Source organism: Lethenteron reissneri, unplaced genomic scaffold, assembly GCF_015708825.2.
Source record: "Lethenteron reissneri isolate LAM-NWPU_2019-01 unplaced genomic scaffold, ASM1570882v1 scaffold_147, whole genome shotgun sequence".
NCBI classification, from domain to species: Eukaryota; Metazoa; Chordata; class Hyperoartia; order Petromyzontiformes; family Petromyzontidae; genus Lethenteron; species Lethenteron reissneri.
This window is the reverse complement of record NW_026891190.1, coordinates 1-27307: the sequence shown is the minus strand read 5'-3', so window position 1 is coordinate 27307 and position 27307 is coordinate 1. Positions and strand designations below refer to the sequence as shown.

Genomic DNA, 27307 nt, shown 5'->3' with positions numbered 1-27307 from the left:
TTGGGTTATTTATTTCAAAGAGAAACAATTATTTGTTTGAGATGCAGATGACACATCTAAGCTGATACTTTGCGTCCCACAAACATCCGCAGTCACATGAATACAAGAAGGCATTGCTCATATTCATACCACACCATCGATCTGTACCAAAGATCCCATATTCTAAACGTGACCCTTATACACGCACATTGTTAGAGACTCACAATCGGTTAATGCATAATCATCCGTTCATGATGCTAGACATTTGTTTTAAGCCATCACATTTACGAAATCATAAGAACCAGAAGTGTATTTCCCAAGAAAGGTTCATTGAGCAGAAAATGTTTTTCAAGGGCGACTCAGCCTGGCAGATATCAAAGCATTCCACACAATTGCAGTTAAAACAAAGAAACATAATAATAGCAATTATGTTGTAAACTTATATTCACACCTCAACATTAGTGATTTTAATTAAGAGAATTTGAATGAGGATCTAAGATGGCTGAATGGAGATGCCAAAAGACGAAACTTCTTAGCTGGTTTCAAAGACTTTAGGGCACCTACATTAAATAAAAAATTAACCCGTAAAAACAAAGTTTTTCACTATAAATCCTTTATATGCGTGGCATCGGTTTTATTTTATTATTCATTTCTGTTTTTCTTGAGTAAGAGTTTCATTTGTATCACATTGGTATTTTAAATTAAATATGAAAAAAAATTCCTAAAAAGTGTAAAATTTAGGAGAAAAAATTTTCACGAAAATAAATTGTCACGCACAACGAGTCTGTGTGCAAAATGTCAGCTCGATTGGATCACGGGAAGTGGGTTAAAAAACGACCGAAAGATTTGCACGGTCGTAAGCGCGCAAGCAAGCAAGCAAGTGAACTTAATATAAAGGATTAAAAAAATCATTACTGGTTGGATGACGCCGACAGCTGCATGCATTGTTGTCACTGGAAACACCTGTGAATAAGGTGACTGCTATGGGAATTATTTGTGTCCTGCTCCTGGTTAAAGACCTTCCCAAACTCCACACGTGCAGGGCCATCCTATACTGCTTTGTCCAAAAACTTCGAAGAAAAATATGTCCTTCATAGCCTAAACAGACTTTTCAAGCAAATGCTGTAAGCGAGCACCTATGAAGGCCGGCACAGTACACAAGGAGGTGGGTGGCCAGCACCACACCTGACCACCTTTGTCTCCCCGGTGGAAAAGTTTACACTCCGCAACAGGTACTTATTTAAGGCTGAGTTGACCTAGAGGAGGTCCAGGACCGAGTCAGATAATCATAGCCGATGTTGACCATGGACGGGAGTCAAACTCCAGTTGCAGGGCTCGCAGAACATCGCGCTAACCACTACACGATCGCTCCCCCAAAAACTGCACCCACACCTCTACATCCACAAACTCCTGGGGGTCACCTCTACATCCCTCAGAGTCCAAATTCTCCTCCTGCTTCACGCTGCCTCCATCCACCTGGAGGTCGGGTCCTGGAGTTGAGTCATCTTCATATTTTACGTTCACTTCTTCACATTCCACCTTAACATCTTCACATTCCAACTTCACCTCTCCACATTCCGCCTTCAATTCTTCACATTCCCACTTCACTTCTTCATGATCCACCTTCACTGCTGGCCACGTTGCTAAACTGGGGTTGTCTTCTGCTTCTTGTTGCATGCAAAATGGGCTCAATACAGCACTTTCACTTTTTGATTCCACCTCCATCTCCTTGTGGATCTTCTCATGCCTATTTCGGTTGTCTGACCCTGCAAATGTCTTCCCACACACCGTGCACTTAAAGGGCATCTCGCTTGTGTGTTGTCTCTGGTGAACGTTCAGAGATCTTGACTGTGTAAACGTTTTACCACACACAGTGCACTTGAAGGGCTTATCGCCTGTGTGTGTTCTCTGGTGAATTTTAAGATGTGATGACCGTTTAAATGCCTTCTCACATGAAGTGCACTTGAAGGGCTTATCACATGAGTGTGTTCTCTGATGTTGCGAAACATTTCCTGAATCTGCAAATGCCTTTCCACACACAGTGCACTTGAAAGGCTTCTCGCCTGTGTGTGTTCTCTGGTGACTTTGAAGTTGGGATAACCGTCGAAATGCCTTCTGACACACAGTGCACCTGAAGGGCTTCACGTCTGTGTGCGTTCTCTGGTGAATTTGAAGTTGTGATGACTGTCTAAATGTCTTCTCACACAAAGTGCACTTGAAGGGCTTATCGCTTGAGTGTGTCCTCTGATGTTGCAAAACATTTCCTGAATCAGCAAATGCCTTTCCACACACAGTGCATTTAAAAGGCTTCTCGCCTGTGTGTGTTCTCTGGTGAATTTTAAGGTGTGATGACCGTTTAAATGTCTTCTCACATAGAGTGCACTTGAAGGGCTTCTTGGCCATGTGTAAATTCTGGTGCAGATTCATGTGTCCAGTGTGGTCCGTGCCGTATGTAAACTGCTCGCATTGGTGCCTTCTAGCACCGGGCTGTCTCTTGCATCTCTGCTCCATGTCATTCAACCTACACATTACACACAATTTATATGTAGTGGTGGTATTGACGTGCGCCGGGAGTGATGGATCACGGGGCGCGGGGTTGGGCACGCGGTGTGGGCGTGGCAGGGACGCGCGCGCCGGTGGTGAGGCGCGCTCACACAAGCTGGGAAAAGAGGATCGTAGCGAGTGCGCAGTGATTGGTCAGATAAGTGAGTACTCTCAGCGACGTCCGCAGGAGGGGTATAAAGGGGGACGCGCGAGAGCACTCGTGGTCAGTGTTAACCAGTTGAAGACCGAAGACGGGGTGGAGGAGGTAGGGGCCCTGTGTGGCTCGGAGCCGAGACTGGGGGGACCGTAGTCCGACGCCCGTGTGGGTCGGGACGGTGGTACCCAGAGCCGAGACGGGCACCCCGGCTGGGTGTGTCCCGGAAGGCTACAGGGCGTAAGAGCCCGTGTCAGTACAGCTGAGTGGGTGTTGGTCACCCGTGTAGCTGAGTGGGTGTTAGTCACCCGTGTAGCTGAGTGGGTGTTGGTCACCCGTGTAGCTGAGTGGGTGTTAGTCACCCGTGTAGCTGAGTGGGTGTTGGTCACCCGTGTAGCTGAGTGGGTGTTGGTCACCCGTGTAGCTAAGTGGGTGTTGGTCACCCGTGTAACGAAGTTGTAGTTGAGTGGGTGTCCGTCACCCGTGTAGCTAAGTGGGTGTTGGTCACCCGTGTAACGAAGTAGGGTGTTAGTCATCCGTGTAACTACAAGTTGGTGAAAATAAAGAGTGTGCTACCCGTGAAGTCGTCTCCTGCCGAGTTACTACTTTACAACTGGCGTCAGAAGTAAACCTGTCTTCAAGGAGAATGGACACAAGGAAGACTTCTCGTTCCCACGTGCAAGACCGGGGAGACGACGACGTACCGGTGACACCACCCTCGGGAGGAGAAGACGAGGAGTTGCCGCCGATGCAGCACTTCGCGGAAATGGCCGATGCTCCGCCCGCCTCCGACACCAGCCTGCAGGACGCACACTCCCGCCTGGCGGAGTTGCTGCTCGCCGCCGCTGCGATCTTGGCGGAGATCTCCGTTCCAGCGGCCGGTGGAACGCCTGCGGGGTTGGAAGAGGCGGCGCGGCTGGAGGGTTCCCGCCATAAGGCGTTTCGCGCCAAAAGTTTGGGAGTTGGCGCCATTTTTGAGGGTCCGCCTCCGGTTGGCGGGAAACGCGGACACCACGTGGCCAGAGGTCTCCACACAGCGCAGCCCGCGTCATCGGCGAGCGCCGGAGCTCTCCATTTTGCGCCTGCAGAGGGAGCCGACATTTTCTACAACCACAGCAGCGCGCGGGAAAATCGTTCCAACGACGACGACGACGATCGAGTTCTCCAGCAACGATTGCCCGCGCTGTCGGTGTTCAAGGCGGACGGGGGCGACTGGGGAGCCTTCCAGCGACGGTTCATCGCGCATCAAGAAATGTCGGGGTGGTCCGACACCACGGCCCTGCGCGCGCTGCCAGCGATGCTCGACGACGACGCGCTTGCGGCCTTCACGTCTGCCCCGAGGTCGTCCCGCTCAACGCTCCAGGCCGCGCTGCACCTGTTGGCCAAGGTGTTCGGGCCGCCCTCGACCTGTCGCCACCAGTTCTACGATCGGCGGAAGGTGGTTGGAGAAACAACGCTCGCCTATCGCACGGCGCTGCTCGCCCTGGCGGATTCAGCTTTTCCCCGCATGGACAAGGAGGGAAAGGACGCCATGGTGACGGAGCAGCTGCTGGCGCTGGCCCACGGATTGGGAGTTCCCATTAATGCGGCGGACGAGATGGACATCTGCTCCCTGGGGATTGCCACGAGTATCCACGCTTACGAGGTCCTACAGCGGAAGCCGACGGTCGTCTGCGCATCGGTGGAGAACGGGGCACCGGCCGCCACGATCAGCGGACCCCAGCCTGCTGTGCCTCGGGAGGAGGCCTTCGCGGGTTCGAGGCCGGGGGAGTGGAGACCGGGAGGTCGTTCGCCCACACGCTCCTCCCGCAAGCTGGAGCAACCGAAACCTACGACGTCCCTCGTCGTCTGCTACAACTGCGGCCTTCGGGGCCACGTCGCGGCCGGGTGCCGGGCCCCGCGTCAACGCACCGCGGGACCACGTCCGGACGACGACCAGGGACTCAAGACATCCCAACTGAACCCGGCAAGTCGCGGCACCTCACACGCTCGGTCCACACGCACGGCACGTTCGGATCGCCGCTTAGCGGTGGGGGGACCGTGTATGGGCGCCGGGGGTTCGGTTCGGCGAGAGGGGTCCGCGTACGGCCCGAAGGCAGTCGAGTGGTCCGAATTGGCCCACAGGATTGTGGCTGCGTCGGCCGGGTCGTCCGTGGTAACGGGGTACATTGACGGGGTTGAGGTCCGGGTGCTCGTGGACACGGGTGCGTCGGCCACTATTATTTCGGACCTTATTTATAATATTCTTCCCGTACAATGTCGACCACTTCTGCCGGTGGACGTACCATTTTACGCGGCAAACGGGGGATCTTTGGGAATCATCGGCCAGATTCGGGCGAATATTTGTATTGGCGACATTAAATTGGCGGGTCCTATTTTTGTATCATCATCGTTGGCCGTTCCTTGTTTACTAGGCACGGACTTTCTGTCTAAAATGCCCATAAAAATTCTCATAGACCAGGCCTGCATTGAGCTTCCGTCGGGTCGGCGGGTTGAGTTTTTGAAGAGTCCAAATAAGATACGCACGGCTTGTGCGACGGTGCAGGCGCTGGCAACCCGGACTGTACGGGTGCCCCCGGGATCGCAAATGTTGGTACCCCTTCGGTTGAGAAAACAACTGGGGGCGGATGCGGGGGCGCAGGGAGTTCTATTGGGGCCGTCTAACAGGGCTAAAGGGGACCTCGGCTTAGCGGTGGCCCAGACCATGGTGAGGGGGGACAGTGAGCCGTTCGTTGTGGTCCTGAATCCTGGGTCGCGGCTGGCCGTGATTACGCAGGGAACGGTGCTCGCTCACGCCGCGCCGCTACCCGTCGAGGAACAGCTCGTTGCTCACGCCGATTCACATGTCGATACGCATCCCCAAAGTGAGGAGGGGACGGAGTGGTTGGACGCGTTGTGTGCCGGGTCCAGTACCTTGTCCAGTGTGCAGTTGGGTGCATTGAGGGGCTTGCTGCTCGAGTTCGCTGACGTGTTTAGCAGGCACAAGTACGACATTGGCTGCACAGACCTGTTGCGCCACCACATAGAGACTGGGGACGCGGCCCCTATTCGACAGAATCCCTTCCGGCTCAGTCCAGCCGAGAAGGAGCATGTGCAGTCGGCAGTAAATGACATGTTGGCGGCCGACATCATTGCGCCCTCTTCCAGTCCGTGGGGTGCTCCTATCGTCTTGGTTAAAAAACAGGATGGATCCCTGCGGTTCTGTGTTGATTTCCGCCGCCTAAACAAAATATCAATGGCCGATGCGTATCCGCTCCCCAGGATGGATGAGTCGCTGGATGCCTTGGCAGGAGCACAGTTTTTTTCGACGCTCGATTTGCTTTCGGGATTTTGGCAATTGCCCCTCGATGACGAATCAAAACCTAAAACCGCTTTCCGGACACCGGGAGGCCTATTTGAGTTCAACCGATTGCCCATGGGTTTACATTCCGCTCCTGCCACGTTCCAGAGGCTCATGGAATTGGTTTTGGCAGGCCTTCAATGGGACACCTGTTTGATTTACCTCGATGATATCATCGTTTTCAGCCGAACTTTTGAGGAGCACCTCCAGCGACTGAGGGCAGTGTTTCTCAGGATGCGTTCCGCGAAGCTTAAATTTAAACCGGCTAAATGCTTTCTGCTTCGGGAATCGGTCAGGTATTTGGGCCATATCGTTAGCCGTTCGGGGATCTCGACGGACCCTGCTAAGACGCAATGCGTCGGCTCATGGCCAACACCGACCTCTGTTACTGAAGTCCGCAGCTTCATAGGATTTGCCTCCTATTACCGTCGTTTTGTCAAACAGTTTGCCACCATAGCCAGGCCCCTGCACGCCTTGACGGCTAAAGGGGTGCGGTTTCACTGGGGGCCGGAGGAGGAGGCCGCGTTCTGCTCCCTTCGTGACGCCTTGGTGCAGGCTCCCCCCTTGTGTTACCCCGATTTCACGCAACCGTTTGTGCTCGACACGGATGCCAGTAACACGGGTATCGGGGGAGTGCTCTCACAGGTGGTCGGGGGGGTCGAACGGGTGGTCGCCTACGGTAGCAGGGTTCTGTCCCCCGCGGAACAACGCTACTGCGTGACACGGCGTGAATTGCTGGCGATTGTGTTTTTTATACAGCAATTCAGGCCGTATCTGTATGGCCGTCACTTTACGGTTCGCACGGACCATGCGGCTCTCCAATACGCTATGCGGGTGGCGCAGCCATCGGGCCAATTGTCCCGATGGTTGGAGGTCCTTCAGGACTACCAATTCACGACGATTTACCGCAAGGGGTTGCGCCACTCGAACGCGGATGCATTGTCACGGTTGCCGACGCGTACGGAATGCGCATGTCAGTTGGGATCGGCGCGGTGTAAACCTTCTGTCGATGTCCCCGCGGAAGTAGTGCTAGCCGCCACGGATACTACGGGGGTCGACGCCCCCACGGGGAGGGACTCGCTGTTAGCATTGCCTCTCATCGAGTGGGGCCGTCTGCAAATGGCCGACAGCTCCCTACTCGCGCTACGTCGGAAGGTTAACGTTCCCGAGGGCGGGGAAACGCGGGTCGGTTCCTGGGTGTGCAGACAGGGCCTCTTGATGAAGTGGGACTCCATGTCCCGGCGTCACATGCTTGTGGTGCCGGTTGCTGTACGGGGTAAGGTCGTCCTGGCTGCCCATGAACGACTCATGCATCTGGGGTTTCATAAAACGCTCGCCCTCATTCAGCGAGACTACTATTGGCCTGGGATGGGCAGTGACGTGGCGAACATTCTTAAGGGGTGTGTAGGGTGCGCTAAAAGAAAACCGCCACAAATAGCGGCTAATCCACCGCTTCAATCCATTCAAGTTTCGCGCACGAACGAATTGGTCGCGCTAGACATCTTGGGGCCCTTTCCCACTACACCTCGGGGAAATAAGTTCCTGCTGGTTGGCGTAGAGTACTTCACCCGCTGGCCCATGGCGTGGCCACTCGCCAACCAGTCGGCTGCGGCGGTGGCGGACGCCTTTGTCCAAGGTTACGTTTTGGACAAAGGCGCCCCCGAACGCTTGCTGACGGATCAAGGGAAAAACTTTTCGAGTGTTTTGTTGCGCGAGGTGTGCGACCTGTTGGGTACAAAGAAAGTACGTACCTCCCCGTACCACCCGCAGACTGACGGTATGGTTGAACGTCTGAACAGGACGATTACGTCTATGCTGTGCCAACAGGTATGCGACGACCAGGTGGATTGGGACTTACAGGTACCGGGGGTACTAGCGGCCTATCGGATGGCACCCCATGCGGCGACGGGGTTTTCTCCATTTTTTCTGATGTATGGGCGGGAGGCTGATCCGGCCATGGACGTCCAACTGGGGATTTCACAGCCACGTGCGAAATCAAAATTGGCAGACCACATTAAGTTTAACATCGCCAAATTGGCTGAGGCGCGGGAGGCTGCGAGGTTGAATTCACGCTCTCGGCAGATCGCGAACGAGCGATTGCGTGAACGGAAGGTGCATACGCACAATTGGGAACCGGGCGATAAGGCCTGGCTGCATTGTCCACACGCACCGTTGGCTACGTCCCCCAAACTGTTGAGACCATGGAGGGGACCGGTGGAAATTGTGCGGGTTGCACGACCCCAGAGTATACAGATTAAATGGGGAAAACGCCGTTGGTACGTGCACTCCTCCCGACTGAAACCCTACGCGGCACCACGTGACCCCGGGTTGTGCCGTGACGACCGAGCGTGTGATGTGACCGTCGACTCGGGGAGGGATGTGTCGCAGGCTGATCCTCACGTGTCTCCACCTGACCCACCCCCAGGTGTCTCGGACCTGACGGCTGTTGACCGTCGGGAACCGGAACCCCGCGGCTCGCACGGAGCCCCGATGCCTGGCCCATGCCTTCCTGAACTGCCGGCGCCGCCGGATGGCCAACTGCGTACTGTGCCGTACGACGGTCCGGCAAGGCGGACTCGGTCAAGGACGCAACACTTTTCATGAAAAAAAAAAAAAAAAAATTTCTTTTTTTGTTAAAGCCCGACTTCGTTGCCGGCTTCCCCCTCTGCCAGGGTAATGTCCCGTTCAAGGGACGCTCGGACATCGGGACGCTGCATGAGTCGGAGAGAAAAGAAGAGAAAATGATTAAAGAAATTTTTTTTTTATTGTTACTCTTTCCGCATACACAGTATCGTTGCCATTCGCCGGATTGTGCATGTTGTTCTTGTTGCGGGTGTGGCGGTTGCTGGGTTTTGCGGATTGCGGTGTTCATGTTGTGTTGTTAGGGTTTGTGTTATGTTACGGGGCACACGTGGGGGTGAAGGGGTGTTGTATGTTTTATTAGCAGCCGGGTCGGCTGCGAGCTATGTGGTAGGGGGTGATGTAGTGGTGGTATTGACGTGCGCCGGGAGTGATGGATCACGGGGCGCGGGGTTGGGCACGCGGTGTGGGCGTGGCAGGGACGCGCGCGCCGGTGGTGAGGCGCGCTCACACAAGCTGGGAAAAGAGGATCGTAGCGAGTGCGCAGTGATTGGTCAGATAAGTGAGTACTCTCAGCGACGTCCGCAGGAGGGGTATAAAGGGGGACGCGCGAGAGCACTCGTGGTCAGTGTTAACCAGTTGAAGACCGAAGACGGGGTGGAGGAGGTAGGGGCCCTGTGTGGCTCGGAGCCGAGACTGGGGGGACCGTAGTCCGACGCCCGTGTGGGTCGGGACGGTGGTACCCAGAGCCGAGACGGGCACCCCGGCTGGGTGTGTCCCGGAAGGCTACAGGGCGTAAGAGCCCGTGTCAGTACAGCTGAGTGGGTGTTGGTCACCCGTGTAGCTGAGTGGGTGTTAGTCACCCGTGTAGCTGAGTGGGTGTTGGTCACCCGTGTAGCTGAGTGGGTGTTAGTCACCCGTGTAGCTGAGTGGGTGTTGGTCACCCGTGTAGCTGAGTGGGTGTTGGTCACCCGTGTAGCTAAGTGGGTGTTGGTCACCCGTGTAACGAAGTTGTAGTTGAGTGGGTGTCCGTCACCCGTGTAGCTAAGTGGGTGTTGGTCACCCGTGTAACGAAGTAGGGTGTTAGTCATCCGTGTAACTACAAGTTGGTGAAAATAAAGAGTGTGCTACCCGTGAAGTCGTCTCCTGCCGAGTTACTACTTTACATATACACACACATTACACGAAATATACATGATACATACACATTATACAACACCTACACATTACACGCAATATACGCAATATGCATACGCATTACACACCCACACACAGTACACCCAGCAGATATATACACACATTAAACACAATATACACAGACAATATACACTTAGATGCAGTACACCCAGCCAAACATAAGCTGCTTGGGGGCATGCGGTGGCTGGGCATGCGGGCTACATGACCCAGCCAATGCAGACTCGCTTTCCGGAGGAGCTCAATTATTACTTTTTAAAACTACAAACTATTAATATTTTACCAGGTAAGATCCGCTGAGATACGTAGCTTTTTTTAACAAGCGACCTGGCCATAAATAATATCTCAACGAAGCGGCTTACAATGATGTGGAAATGTATAGCAGCCAAATACTTTGAACGCACGTTTCTAAATGTGGATGGAAAAACTGTAGGACCGGATTAAAATCCACTTGACCACGGGGACAACAAAACCAACTTCAAATATATAGGTATCAAGGCAGGTATTGAACCTACAACCTTCTGTATACCAGGCGATGTAGTTAACATCTCACCAAAACTGATGCGACTGTGTCCAGATATTTCAATGATCCCTGAACCCCTCACATGAATCATTGTGGTTAAACCCAGGATGGATCATAGGCAGGCTAGCCTGAAAAGTACAAATTGTCACAGATGTTCAGTTAGAGGGCTCCCCGTTTTGCAACCATAGATAAGGGAGGGCATACTGTGGTCAAAAATACCTCAAACTATGTATGGAGTGAAAGACCAGGTAGCTTCCACACAGCGTTGTGCAGCTGATGAAAAAATAATGCCACTCAATTGATTCGGCTTGAGACCTCAAATTGCAAACCGGAGCTGGTCAAAATCATGCCACCCAAGTACGGAAACTTCTACACTGTCTCCACAACCTCCCATTGATACACATCCACATTACACACAATCTTGATTTGAAGCTTTCGTGACTGCAGGAATCCATAATCTTTGGTTCTTTCGGTAAAGTCACGTAGATAGAAAATTAATAGATCACGACGTTTCGATCGCAACACAAGTGACCATCTTCAGGTGAGAGAGAGAAGCTACTGAAACAAGGTCTATTATATAGGCCTGAGATGGGTGAAGCCTCAGGGTAAGAGGGCGGGGCTAGAGATGGTCTCCCTAAGGCTGTGGAAGTGGCCATTGTATTGTGAGAGATTAGCATGTCAATGTACGGTGACTTGCCTAGTATGTCGCAGCATCGGTGACTGAGCAAGAAGGACATCCAGCACGTCAATACATTCCATCCTTCCTGCGATTTTAGCTGACTCTCTGAGTTGCATTATTAGGTTTGATGTCTTTGTATTGACGGGCTGGATGTCCTTCTCGCTCAGTCACATACACATTAGAAATAATATATACACAATGACAAAGTCCCCCCCGTATAGCCTTAACAAACTGTTCGGGCAAGTGGATGGGTGAGTGAGTGAGCAGGTGGATGAGTGGGTGGATGAGTGGGTGGGTAAGTGAATGGGTGAGTGGGTGAGTGGGTGAGTAGGTGAGTCAGTGATTAAGTGAGTGGGTGCTAATGTGTAATGTTTTGATGTTGTCTGTCGACCGAGTTGCCCTTGAAAAGGAGCTTTTTAGCTCAATGGGCTTCACACAGGAATTACTCTTCTGCCTGAACCTTTCTGCCCGAACTTTTCTGCGCAGAGTTTGCGGGTTTCCGTCCATTAAAAAAATGCATGCAAAAAAAACCCAAATGCAATTGAAATAGCATCTGTATGCTGAAAATGTAGTTGCCTGCAAACTACCCAAGTGAATTATAACAAACGCAGTGGCAACACCGCCCCCCACTGTTGCAAAGATTTGTCAAGGATAGTCCTGAAAGTGAGGATCTCACCGGTGAGGTACAGCAGGCTTGAGACAAAGTGAACGAGGATAATTCATCCAAAGTAAATAGCCAGCCCTGCACAGAGTAGTAGTAGGCCAGACATGAAACGCTGACGTAAGTTACACTCGAGACACCTGATCCACAGCTGTGCTCCTCAATCGATATCGTTACAAAAGGAGAAAGCAATTATGGGAAAAACAACTGTATAACGTAAATCCAAGTAACATATTGAAGGTTTGGCACAACATCCCGTGGCAACCAGGACGGATGATTTATAGACGGACCAGTGTAGAACGACGACACAGCGAAGGGACAGGAAAGTAGCGAAGGACTCGGCCGAGTGTCGTCCCCTCAGTGAGGTGAAGCAATGAGCCAGGCTGAGGACAAATGAGACAGAGAGAGAATCGCCATCAGTGAAGAGCGGCGGAGAAGCCCCACGCTCTAGCGAGTCGCTGTCACAGCCTGGACGGCGAGGCTTCAGCTGGGTAGACAACCACCAAAACAACCACAACAACCACTAATACCACAACACAACTACTACAACCACCACAACAACCGCAACCACCACAACCACTACAACTACCGACAACCACAGCAACCACCACGACAACCACTAATACCACAACACAACTACTACAACCACCACAACAACCGCAACCACCACAACCACTACAACTACCGACAACCACAGCAACCACCACGACAACCAGCACCACAATAACAACCACAAGCACCACAACAATCACAACAGAATCAGAATGTTGTATTTATACTGCAGGAGCAATCTGATGAGATGTAAATCACTTCTTCACAGATGTCCAGTATGGGCACGGGGTAAGAACACGATATTAGCGCACAGTACAATAAAGAGAAACAAATCACACACACACATACAGATAAAACTAAGCCATCCCAATCCTACCAGGCGAAGCTCACCGATGTATAAGCGACCTGGCTATCACAAATTATAGATAAAAAAGTGGCGTATCACGTGGACAATTACAGCGGCAAATCATCTAAATAATCTCAATGCCTGTTTCTAAATGTAGAGGGGGGGAGAACCGGAGAACCCAGAGAAAACATCCACGGGACCACGGAGAGAGAGAGACACCGCAAACTCCAAAAATGAAGAAGGCATCAAGGTCGAGATCGAATCCACGACCTTCCTGCATACCAGGCGAGATAGTTAACATCTCATAGCCACCGTAGTGATGATGAGTGACGTGAAAACTCCAAATATACAGCAGGCATCAGGGTCGGGATCGAACCCACGACCTCCTGCATACAAGGCGAGGTAGTTAACATTTTAAAGTTTGTGGGTGCTATACAATTCCAGGTGATAAGCCACTTTCGTTGAGCCATCATTTGTTATAAATGAGATGTGTAGCACAACTACAACAACCATATCAACACCACAACCACCACAACCAATACCACCACAACACGACCACCACTACCAATACAAAAACCACAACCAATACCACCACAACACAACCACCACTACCACCACCACCACAACACAACAACCATTACCATAAGCACCACAACACAACCACAAGAATACAATGACCACAACAGCACCACAAAACAACCACAACAACCACCACTACCACCACAACACTTCCACCACAACACAACCACCACCACACCACCACAACACAACACAACCACAACTCCACCACAACACCACCACAACACAACCACCACCACAACACAACCACCACGCAACCACCACTACCACCACAACACAACCACCATCACAACACAACCACCACCACAACACAACCACCACCACACAACCACCACTACCACCACCACCATCACAACATAACCACTACCACAACACAACCACCATCACAACACAACCACCACCACAACACAACCACCACCACACAACCACCACTACCACCACCATCACAACATAACCACCACCACAACACAACCACCACCACACAACCACCACAACACAACCACCATCACAACACAACCACCACCACAACACAACCACCACCACAACACAACCACCACCACAACACAACCACAACAACACCACCACCACCACAACACCACCACTACCACCTCCACCACAACACAACCACCACAACACAACCACAAAACAACCACCACCACCACAACACCACCACTACCACCTCCACCACAACACAACCACAACACCACCACAACACAACCACCACCACAACACAACCACCACAACACAACCACCACCACCACCACAACACAACCACCACCACAACACCACCACAACACCACCACAACACCACCACAACACAATACAACCACCACAACACAACCACCACAACACAACGACCACCACAACACCACCACTACCACCTCCACCACAACACAACCACCACCACAACAAAACCACCACACCACAACACAACAACCAACATCACACAACCACCACCACAACACCAACACAACACCACCACAACACAACCACCACACCACAACACAACAACCACCACCATCACACAATCACCACCACAACACAACCACCACCACAACACCACCACTACCACCTCCACCAAAACACAACCACCACCACAACACAACCACAACAAAACCACCACACCACAACAACCACCACCATCACACAACCACCACCACAACACCAACACAACACCACCACAACACAACAACCGCCACCATCACAACCACCACCACCTCCACCACAACACAACACCACCACAACATCACCATCACAACACAACCACCACCATAACGCAACACCACCACAACACAATCACCAGTACCACCACCACAACAACAACCACAACACAACCACCACAACACCACCACAACACAACCACCACAGCACCACCACAACACAATCACCACTACCACCTCCATCACAACACAACCACAACACAACCACCACCACAACACCGCCACAACACAACCACCACCACACCACAACAACCACCACCACCACACAACCACCACCACCACCACAACACCAACACATCACAACCACAACACAACAACCACAACAACCGCCATTCGCCACTAAGTGGCGGCGATGTCAGCACGACGCTTGTGTCAGGCCATGTGCACCTTGAGGCCACGTGAAGTGTCGAACGCCCGCTGGTAGGTCACGGGGCAGACCCAGGTGTCACGGGTCGACTGACTGAGATGACCGAGATGACTGGCTGATGCACCACCTGTGCCCCCTACTGTGCCAACTTGCTGTGCTTTAGCCACCCGGCGCTCCGCTCGTTGTTGTGAGCGTTGCTCCTCCGCCCTCCGTTGTTGCTGGAGGGCGACTCCAACTGCCCAGTAGAGTCCTTCACGAGCCTCCTCCACAGAGGCCGATCTTTACACCGCTGGTACCGGTCATCGGCAAGTCCACTCAGCTCCACGTCTTCCTGTACCACATCACCCCCTCGATCCGGCCAAACAAAAGCTGTTTAGGCATGCGGTGGCTGGGCATGCGGGCTATATGACCCAGCCAACGCAGCCTTGCCTGCCGGACGAGCTCACTGATGGGACTTTGCCCAGAACTTTCAAGGATTTGTGAGCTCCTTACACAATCCAGCCTGGTTAAACCCAGGATGGATCGTAGGCAGGCCAGACTAAATGTTTCCAACCGGCGAAGATGCTCCATTAGGAGGGTCCACGTTTCGCAAGCGTAGACAAGGGAGGGAATGACTGTGGCCGAGAATACCTGAAGCTTTGCGCGGAGTGACAGACCAGGTAGCTTCCACACAGCCGCTCGACTGATTCGGAGTGACACCTCTGCTGTTAAACTGGAGCCGGTCATAAGCACACTGCTCAGGTATGGGAAACTCTCCATTCTCTCCACTACTGCCCCATCACCGATTGGGAGTTGTGGGGGTGGAGTGTCCGATGGTACAAAATACCCAGGCAGCTGCTTAGTTTTGGTGGGGCTGATGGTAAGGCGACACCTCTTTGTGGCACACTCCAGTCTCAGCTGCAGCATCTCCAACTCCTCCTCTGAATGAACAGCTATTACCAAATCATCAGCATACATAACGTGGTTGATCAATAGGGAGCCATCCCTTGATCACACCCGGGCATCGATCAGCCTCCCATTATATCTGTACCAAATGGAAATTCCCCCGGTATAGCTATTGAAGGCTTCACGAACTACGTGGTCAAAATAGATGTTAAATAATGTGGGAGCCAGAGGACATCCCTGTCGCACCCCAAGGTGTACAGGGAAAGGCTCTGACTTCCGGCCACGTAGTTTTACCCGGGCCTGCTCACCATCACGAAGGTCCTTAATGATCGTGAGCAGAGGGTCAGGGACTCCGAAAGCACGAAGAACAACCCAGAGCCCAGGCCTACTGATGGTATCATAGGCCTTGACCAGGTGAATAAAGCAGAGATGTAGGTCTTGATGGAATTCCCTACACCTCTGCTGTAGCAGACGGACAGAAAATATGGCATTTGTGCAGAACCGGCCTTTCCTGAAACCGCATTGGGGCTCCGCAAGCCTCTCCTCAGCGTGCCTAGCAAGGCGATGTTGAATAATCCTTGCCAGGACCTTTCCCGGCACACTGAGGAGTGAGATTCCCCTGTAGTTGTTACAGTCTGTGAGGTCCCCCTTTTTAAAGAGGGGGACCACCAGGGCATCCATTCAATCCTGCGGAACCCGTCCAGTGGTCCAGACTGTTATTATGATGTCATATAAGGCAGTCTGTGCACAAACGCCACCCTCCCTCAGCATTTCGCTTGCGAGATCATCTCTGCCCGGTGCCTCTCCTGGTCTCAGAATCCCGATCGCCTTCAGTGCTTCATCAACAGATGCCACCTCAACCAGCCACTCACAGGGGTTGACTTCTTCCAATACTTGAGGCACTGCAGCCTCAGCAGAGTTATCCCCACTTTGTGCTATGATGTTCTCCTGGCTGAGGGATGTCCCCTCCCCAAGGACCTCACAGAAATGCTCAGCAAATCTGCAAACCTGTCGGAGATTGGATCGCCGTTTTTTCCCCTAATGATGGTAATAGGTGTGGTGCTGCAGGTTACTTTTTTGATGGAGTTCAATAGTGATTTGTGATCGCGGGCCACTGAGGCAGACTCCATCTCCTCAGCAACCCGCGACCACAACCCATCCTTGCAGCGCCTTACGGCTCTCCGAACCTCCGAGTGAAGGCTGCGGTAAGCCTCCTCATTCTCCGACGTGGGATGCTGTAGCCGATGAGAGTGGGCCTGTCGCTTTTTCTCAACTATCCTGAACACCTCTGTCAGCCAGGGTCTCTGGGGAGGTCTGGACCGCGTACCCAAAGCAGCCATTGCAGCTGCATGAGCCACAGTACTAAACCTCACCCATTTACCCTCGACATCAGGAGTGGGGGACGATGTCAACCCGCAAGCGATGATATTCTCGCTTGCAACTCATCATCTGAGACCAAGCCACTTTAGGTTGGAATGTGGTCCTGGGTGTACACCCAACACCGGAGTGGAAGAATGGCAGGCGCATCTTACAGATGACCAGTCGATGGTCAGAGGGCAGATCAGATCCACGGTAGGGCCTGGTGTCAAGGACATGGGCTCGCATCCGCTGGTCCGTCACTATGTAGTCCAGCAGATGTTCTGGCTTGGACCCGGCATGCATCCATGATGTTGTGTGGATGCGCCGATGCCAGAAGAGCGTGTTGGTAATTACAAGCCCATGGGATGCACAAAAATCTAGCAGCCTCCTACCGTTGTTATTGAGCTGATCTGGCCCATGCCTTCCAATCACTCCAGACCAGGTGCCAGCATCATGACCAACTGGGGCATTGAAGTCACCCAACAAGATAACTCTGTCCTGAGTGGCCACTTTAGCCAGCACCTGTGACAGGAGGTCATAGAAGGCATTTGCCTCATCGGCTTTCCCTGCATCCCGCCACGGATGTTCGTCTTCAGTGGGGTCATAAGTAACCACGACCACCACTCCTCGCCTCCGGTTGATGGGAAGGCGAGCCCAAAGTAGCCTGGGGCTTACAGCTTCCCACACCTCACCACCACGCTCCCACGCCCCCTTCATTCTTTTGTTCAGAAGAGCCACACCCTGTTGTTTGGCAGTCTCCTGCCCCGAGTAGAGGACTGTCCACCCCTCATGATGGCAGGAGCCAGAACCGGTCCACCGGACCTCCTGCATGCCACACAGATCCAGGCGGTACCGATCCAGCTCCCGACAAAGGAGTGGCAGCTTTTCCTCCGCAGTGAGCGTTCGAACATTCCACGTGGCCACAGGCAGTGGCTTTTCGTTGTTTCTGGAGGAGCCCCGTGGGTAAAGATTCAATCTCCTGGCTCCGCCAATTGGGGTTTGGCCAGGAGACGTCATAGACCCCTGTTCCCCCGGGGCCTCCGGCACAAGCTTATCAGTTCAATATTTATGTTTACGTCGTGGTTTAGTGGTAATTAATTGAAGGTGGAGGGGTTACCAGCCCCTCGCACCTGTCCAGAGCCCCCGTTTAGCCACTGTGGTGGTCACAGATGCCATGAGGGGAGAGGCCAATGGGCATTGGCCCTCCCCCCACAGCGATGTCCACGACAAAGTTGCCCGTCCGGCACCACGAGGTAGGGGGTTGTTTTGCCGGACAATACAACCACCACAACCACCACAACACCACCATAAATACAACCACAACACAACCACAACACAACCACCACCACAACACAAGCACCACCACAACACAAGCACCACCACAACACAACCACCACAACACAACCACCACCACAACACAACCACCACCACAACACAACCACCACAACACAACCACCACAACACAACCACCACCACACCACAACCACCACCACCACACAACTACCACAACACAACCACCACCACACAACCACCACCACAACACCAACACAACACCACCACAACACAAACACCACCACAACACCACCACAACACAACAACCACCACCACAACACAACCACCACAACACAACCACCACCACCACAACACCACCACTACCACCTCCACCACATTACAACCACCACCACCACCTCCACCACAACACAACACCACCACAACATCACCATCACAACACAACCACCACCACAACACAACACCACCACAAAACAACAACCAGTACCACCACCACACAACAACCACAACACAACCACCACAACACCACCACAACACAACCACCACCACCACAGCACCACCACAACACAATCACCACTACCACCTCCACCACAACACAACCACAACACAACCACCACCACCACAACACCACCACAACACCAAAACAACACAACCACTACCACACCACAACACAACAACCACCACCACAACACCAACACAACCACCACAACACCACCACAAATACAACCACAACACCACCAAAACACAACCACAACACAACCACCACAACACCGCCACAAAACCACAACACAACCACCACAACACCACCACAACACAACCACCACAGCACCACCACAACACAATCACCACTACCACCTCCACCACAACACAACCACAACACAACCACCACCACAACACCACCACAACACCGCCACAACCACCACCACACCACAACAACCACCACCACCACACAACCACCACCACAACACCAACACATCACAACCACAACACAACAACCACAACAACCGCCATTCGCCACTAAGTGGCGGCGATGTCACCACGACGCTTGTGTCAGGCCATGTGCACCTTGAGGCCACGTGAAGTGTCGAAGGCCCGCTGGTAGGTCACGGGGCAGACCCAGGTGTCACGGGTCGACTGACTGAGATGACCGAGATGACTGGCTGATGCACCACCTGTGCCCCCTACTGTGCCAACTTGCTGTGCTTTAGCCACCCGGCGCTCCGCTCGTTGTTGTGAGCGTTGCTCCTCCGCCCTCCGTTGTTGCTGGAGGGCGACTCCAACTGCCCAGTAGAGTCCTTCACGAGCCTCCTCCACAGAGGCCGATCTTTACACCGCTGGTACCGGTCATCGGCAAGTCCACTCAGCTCCACGTCTTCCTGTACCACATCACTCCATCTCTTCTCTAGCCTGTGCCGCGCCCGTTTAGCCCCCTCGATCCGGCCGAACAAAAGCTGTTTAGGCATGTGGTGGCTGGGCATGCGGGCTACATGACCCAGCCAACGCAGCCTTGCCTGCCGGAGGAGCTCACCGATGGGACTTTGCCCAGATCTTTCAAGGATTTGTGAGCTCCTTACACAATCCAGCCTGGTTAAACCCAGGATGGATCGTAGGCAGGCCAGACTAAATGTTTCCAACCGGCGAAGATGGCTCCATTAGGGGGGTCCACATTTCGCAAGCGTAGACAAGGGAGGGAATGACTGTGGCCGAGAAGACCTGAAGCTTTGTGCGGAGTGACAGACCAGGTAGCTTCCACACAGCCACTCGACTGATTCGGAGTGACACCTCTGCTGTTAAACTGGAGCCGGTCATAAGCACACTGCCCAGGTATGGGAAACTCTCCATTCTCTCCACTACTGCCCCATCACCGATTGGGAGTTGTGGGGGTGGAGTGTCCGATGGTACAAAATACCCAGGCAGCTGCTTAGTTTTGGTGGGGCTGATGGTAAGGCGACACCTCTTTGTGGCACCCTCCAGTCTCAGCTGCAGCATCTCCAACTTCTCCTCTGAATGAGCAGCTATTACCAAATCATCAGCATACATAACGTGGTTGACCAATAGGGAGCCGTCCCTTGATCACACCCGGGCATCGATCAGCCTCCCATTATATCTGTACCAAATGGAAATTCCCCCGGTATAGCTATTGAAGGCTTCACGAACTACGTGGTCAAAATAGATGTTAAATAATGTGGGAGCCAGAGGACATCCCTGTCGCACCCCAAGGTGTACAGGGAAAGGCTCTGACTTCCGGCCACGTAGTTTTACCCGGGCCCGCTCACCATCATGAAGGTCCTTAATGATCATGAGCAGAGGGTCAGGGACTCCGAAAGCACGAAGAACAACCCAGAGCCCAGGCCTACTGATGGTATCATAGGCCTTGACCAGGTCAATAAAGCAGAGATGTAGGTCTTGTTGGAATTCCCTACACCTCTGCTGTAGCAGACGGACAGAAAATATGGCATTTGTGCAGAACCGGCCTTTCCTGAAACCGCATTGGGGCTCCGCAAGCCTCTCCTCAGCGTGCCTAGCAAGGCGATGTTGAATAATCCTTGCCAGGACCTTTCCCGGCACACTGAGGAGTGAGATGCCCCTGTAGTTGTTACAGTCTGTGCGGTCCCCCTTTTTAAAGAGGGGGACCACCAGGGCATCCTTACAATCCTGCGGAACCCGTCCAGTGGTCCAGACTGTTGTTATGATGTCATATAAGGCAGTCTGTGCACAAACGCCACCCTCCCTCAGCATTTCGCTTGCGAGATCATCTCTGCCCGGTGCCTCTCCTGGTCTCAGAATCCGGATCGCCTTCAGTGCTTCATCAACAGATGCCACCTCAGCCAGCCACTCACAGGGGTTGACTTCTTCCAATACTTGAGGCACTGCAGCCTCAGCAGAGTTATCCCCACTTTGTGCTATGATGTTCTCCTGGCTGAGGGATGTCCCCTCCCCAAGGACCTCACAGAAATGCTCAGCAAATCTGCAAACCTGTCGGAGATTGGATCGCCGTTTTTTCCCCTAATGATGGTAATAGGTGTGGTGCTGCAGGTTACTTTTTTGATGGAGTTCAATAGTGATTTGTGATCGCGGGCCACTGAGGCAGACTCCATCTCCTCAGCAACCCGCGACCACAACCCATCCTTGCAGCGCCTTACGGCTCTCCGAACCTCCGAGTGAAGGCTGCGGTAAGCCTCCTCATTCTCCGACGTGGGATGCTGTAGCCGATGAGAGTGGGCCTGTCGCTTTTTCTCAACTATCCTGAACACCTCTGTCAGCCAGGGTCTCTGGGGAGGACTGGACCACGTACCCAAAGCAGCCATTGCAGCTGCATGAGCCACAGTCCTAAACCTCGCCCATTTACCCTCGACATCAGGAGTGGGGGACGATGTCAACCCGCAAGCGATATTCTCGCTTGCAACTCATCATCTGAGACCAAGCCACTTTAGGTTGGAATGTGGTCCTGGGTGTACACCCAACACCGGAGTGGAAGAATGGCAGGCGCATCTTACAGATGACCAGTCGATGGTCAGAGGGCAGATCAGATCCACGGTAGGGCCTGGTGTCAAGGACATGGGCTCGCATCCGCTGGTCCGTCACTATGTAGTTCAGCAGATGTTCTGGCTTGGACCCGGCATGCATCCATGATGTTGTGTGGATGCTCCGATGCCGGAAGAGCGTGTTGGTAATTACAAGCCCATGGGATGCACACAAATCTAACAGCCTCCTACCATTGTTATTGAGCTGATCAGGCCCATGCCTTCCAATCACTCCAGACCAGGTGCCAGTATCATGACCAACTTGGGCATTGAAGTCACCCAACAAGATAACTCTGTCCTGAGTGGCCACTTTAGCCAGCACCTGTGACAGGAGGTCATAGAAGGCATCTGCCTCATCGGCTTTCCCTGCATCCCCCCACGGATGTTCGTCTTCAGTGGGGTCATAAGTAACCACGACCACCACTCCTCGCCTCCGGTTGATGGGAAGGCGAGCCCAAAGTAGCCTGGGGCTTACAGCTTCCCACACCTCACCGCCACGCTCCCACTCCCCCTTCCTTCTTTTGTTCAGAAGAGCCACACCCTGTTGTTTGGCAGTCTCCTGCCCCGAGTAGAGGACTGTCCACCCTCATGGTGGCAGGAGCCAGAACGAGTCCACCGGACCTCCTGCATGCCACACAGATCCAGGCGGTACTGATCCAGCTCCTGACAAAGGAGTGGCAGCTTTTCCTCCGCAGTGAGCGTTCGAACATTCCACGTGGCCACAGGCAGTGGCTTTTCGTTGTTTCTGGAGGAGCCCCGTGGGTGAAGATTCAATCTCCTGGCTCCGCCAATTGGGGTTTGGCCAGGAGACGTCATGGACCCCTGTTCCCCCGGGACCTCCGCCACAAGCTTATTAGTTACATATTTATGTTTACGTCGTGGTTTAGTGGTAATTAATTGAAGGTGGAGGGGTTACCAGCCCCTAGCACCTGTCCAAAGCCCCCGTTTAGCCACTGTGGTGGTCACAGACGCCATGAGGGGAGAGGCCAATGGGCATTGGCCCTCCCCCCACAGCGATGTCCACGACAGAGTTGCCCGTCCGGCACTGCGAGGTAGGGGGTTGTTTTGCCGGACAATACAACCACCACCACCACAACACCACCACAAATACAACCACAACACAACCACAACACAACCACCACTACAACCACCACAACACAACCACCACAACTACAACCACAACACAACCACAACACAAGCACCACCACAACACAACTACCACCACCACAATACAACCACCACCACAACACAACCACCACCACAACACAACCACCACCACAACACAACCACCACCACAACACAACCACCACCACAACACAACCACCACCACAATCACCACCACCACAACACAACCACCACAACACAACTACGATGTCAGCACCTCTGCTCATAGATCCACGGAGTAGACTCCCTGACGTCACTTCCTGGTTCAAGGGTCGTCTCGTGACGTCATTGAGCGCGAAACGCGCTCAGAGTGAGGGGCGGGGGTGGGAAAAAGGGGCGGGGGGGGGAAGAAAAGGGGCAGGGGAGCGTCACGTGCTCGTTGACGTCACGAGACGACCCCTGAACCAGGAAGTGACGTCGGGGAGTCGACTCTGTGAGTCTCTGAGCAGAGGTGCTGACATCGTAGTTGTGGTGGTGGTTGTGTTGTGGTGGTTGTGTTGTGGTGGTTGTGTTGTGGTGGTTGTGTTGTGGTGGTTGTGTTGTGGTGGTTGTGTTGTGGTGGTGTGTTGTGGTTGTGGTGGTGGTTGTTATGTGGTGGTCATAGTTGTGGTGGTTGTGTTGGTCATAGTTGTTGTGGTCGTAGTTGTTGTGGTCGTAGTGGTTGTAGTTGCGGCCGTCGTAGTTGTGGTCGTAGTTGTTGTTTTGGTTGTGGTTTTAGTGCTCGTAGTAGTGGTGGTTGCTGCAGGGACGGATCAAGGTTCTTGTAGGCCATAAGTGATCACTTTCAACAGCTGCTACTGCTGCCCACGTTACTACCGCCGCTGCCTTCGATCTCGCCTAGATTGAAGCAGGCTGCTTTATGTGAGGAGCTCGCAAGTCCTTGAAAGATCTGGACAGTCCCATCGGTGAACTCCTCCAACAGGCGAGGCTGCGTCGGCTGGGTCATGTGCCCGTATGCCCAGCCACTGCATGCCCAAGCAGCTTTTGATAAGTTATATACAGGAGCCTAAACGTGTGTGTCATGGGCTAAAGATGAGATGATATTATACAGGACGATGTGTGAGTGATGTGATACAGGAGGATGTGGAGCTGAGTTAACTTGTTCACGACTGGTACCAGCGGTGTCAAGATCGGCCTCTGGAGGAGGAGGAGGCTCGTGAAGGACGCTACTGGACAGTTGGAGGCAGTCACCCTCCAGCAACAACGGAGGGCAGAGGAGCGACGCTCTCTACAAATGAGAGGAGCGCCGGGTGGCTAAAACACATCGAGCTGGCACAGTAGAGGACACAGGTGATGCATCTGCCAATTATCTCAGTCAACCCATTGTATCTGGGTCTGTCTTGTGACCAGCCAGCAGGCGTTCAACAATTCACATGGCCTTAAAGTGCACAGTGCCTGGCACAAGCACGTGGTGATGTCACAACAGTGTCAAATAGTTTATTGTTGTGTGTATGTGTGTATATATAGTGTAATATGTATGTGTTGCTACTGGGTGTACTGCATGTGATCGATGCCCGGGTGCAGTCGAGGGATGGCTCCTTATTGCTCAACCATGTTAGGAGCCCATCTTCTTGGTTCTTTCGGTAAAGTCACGGAGAAGGGAAGTAATAAAATAATAAAAATAATAAAATAATTCTCACGACGTTTCGGCCACAACGCAAGCAGCCGTCCTCAGGTGAAGAATGAAGCACCACCTAGTTTGGAGCGTATATTTAAGCTGGGTTGGAGGGGGGAGGTGGGAAGAAGAGTGCCTTGACAGAAGAATTTGCATATCAAGAGGAATTTAGCATATTTATGGGAAATGCGTAGAAGGTGGGCGGGGGGTTTCAAAGTCATTAAGCCCGTGCATTATGCAGGATTAGCAGCATCAAAGGGAGGGGATGGGGGTAGCATTAACAAAGGGAAGGAATGTTAATAGTATGTAGCTGCAGTTACTTAACAACCACTTAAAAAACTAAAGTTTAAACTACATAGTATCATCAGTATACTAAATATACTCTCCAATAAGCGGAGCTACTAACAGGAAGTAATACATTACAATTCTATGTCGCAAAAAATATAATATGCTTCCAGCTAAACTTTTTTCTCTTACATCACACGGGTCTACCCCGTACTATATACTACCATAGACAAACCCAGCATTAAATTATATATTGTATTACTATACACCACTCTATACCTTCGACTTTAATATTGCCATAAGTATTATTCTACCCACCCTACTGTATACCACACTGCTGTATATTCACTATACAATTACGATACTGTATATTACCTTATATATTGTATTAAACATTACAATTTTATACTATTTATATCTGCTATACACTATACCATTGACCATCGCGTGAAAGATACTAAAAGGAAGCAACGAAATATGTCAATAGGAGAGTGGTGAAAGGAGACTTGCAGCGGAGCAAAGAATCCATTCCCTGTGGAGAATCTATATATATAAAATCGTGAATGTCTGTCTGTCTGTGTGTGTGTGTGTCGCCGGACCATACGCACTTTCATTGGACGCCGGTTGAGTCTGCCAACGGCTAGCGACGCCTTCGCCGCTTTCATTGGACCTGGCAACGGCTAGCGACGCCTTCGCCGCTTTCATTGGACCTGGCAACGGCTAGCGACGCCTTCGCCAAGGGCTGCACTTTCATTGGACGGCGGTTGCCCCTGCCAATGGCTAGCCACGCCTTCGCCACTTTCATAGGCTCCGTAATTAATTAAATAATAGCCATTACACAGTATTGTTGGAGCGCTGAGGGGCGGGGGAAGGAACGCCACCCGTACCCTGCCTCTGCCGGGTGCCCAATTTTGGCGAGGCCGCAGGCTCTGCACGCTACTAGGCCTCGACACCCACCACGCCACTCTGAGGTAAATTCATCAAAGTTTTTCGTACTTTTCACTCCACCCCCACCACAATGTGTGCAATTCATATTACTTTTAAACCCAACGCGCCAACAATCGATTACTTAAATGTTCACTGTACAAATAGTCATTAAGCTGGGTCAGCGTACTGCCAGTCTATCATGTAGACCTTAGCCTGCTTATTAAGCTCGGTGAGCGTACTGCCACTCTATCATGTACACTCTAGCCTGCTTATGAAGCTGAGTGCGTGTACTGGCAGTCTATAATGTGGACTTTTGCCTGCTTATTATAATCGATTCTTTATATGTTTGTACAAATAGTCATTAAGCTGGTTGAGCGTCCCCAGTTCGATTCCAACTCACGCCCACCACCGCTGACGATTATTTGAAACGGACCTGGGCCTCCCCTAGGTCGACTCAGCCTCAAACGCGTAACTGCTGTCGTGTGTGAACATCGTCACTGGGGAGACAAAGGCGGCCGGGCATCGTGGATCCAAGTCCCGGGCGAAGCCGGGTCATGTCTATGTGTGTATGTGTTTATGTGTATGTCTGTGTGTATGTATGTATGTGTGTATGTATGTGTGTGTGTGTATGTGTGTGTGTATGTATGTGGGTTTTTTTGTATGTCTTTATGTGTATGTCTGCGTGTCTGTATGTATGTGTGTATGTACGCGTGTGCATGTGTTTGTGTGTATGTATGTGTGTGTCTATGTATGTGTGTGTATGTGTTTCTGTGTATGTATGTGTGTGTATGTATGTGTGTTATGTGTCTGTCTGTGTGTCTGCATGTATGTGTGTGTGTATTGTGTATGTGTTTGTATGTGTTTGTGTGTTTACGCTCGCATTACACAAATGTGTTGCAGGTCTAAGGCGTTCCTTGCGCAGCATTGCCGTTTTATTATTTCAGTCGTTTACTGCCGTACGCACCCTGAAAGTCGTGTGTGTCTGCAGCAAGCGCGTGTATGTGTACCTATGGACGCGCGCGCGCGTGTGTTGTGTAGGGGGAACGGTAGTGTAGTGCTTAGCGTGCTGCCTGTGTCTGTGTGTCTGTGTGTGTGTCTGTGTGTGTGTCTGTGTGTGTGCGTGTGTGGTGTGTGGGGAGCGGTAGTGTAGTGCTTAGCGTGCTGTCTGTGTGTCTGTGTGTGTGTGTGTCTGTGTGTGTCTGCGTGTGTCTGTGTGTGTGTCTGTGTGTGTGTCTGTGCGTGTGTGGTGTGTGAGGATCGGTGGGTGTAGTGCTTAACGCTACGCTGCGCTACCAACCCGGCGAACCCAGTTCGATTCCCGCTCACGGCCACCACCGGTGACCATTATTTGAACCTCCCCTAGGTCGACTCTGCCTCAAACGAGTAACTGCTGTGGCGTATTAACATCGCCACTGGGGAGACAAAGGCGGCCGGCCGTGGTGGATACAAGTCCCGGGCGAAGCCGGGTAGTACAGCTAGTACAAGATATATAGTCAATGCCAGTGAGTGGACTGCGGTCTGAAAGTCACCGTAAACGTGA

General features: G+C 52.4%; 1 protein-coding gene across 1 annotated transcript; it reads right to left on the bottom strand.

Annotated features, from left to right (window-relative positions):
- On the bottom strand, window positions 1–23178 carry LOC133362419 (zinc finger protein 239-like). Its single transcript, XM_061581361.1, has 3 exons — window positions 23158–23178; window positions 11945–12037; window positions 1–2500 (listed from the first exon to the last, which is right to left on the bottom strand). The coding sequence occupies exon 3, from the start codon at window positions 2488–2490 to the stop codon at window positions 1330–1332; it is 1161 nt and encodes a 386-aa protein (XP_061437345.1). The 5' UTR covers window positions 2491–2500; window positions 11945–12037; window positions 23158–23178; the 3' UTR covers window positions 1–1329.
- Window positions 23179–27307: the final 4129 nt, after the last annotated feature.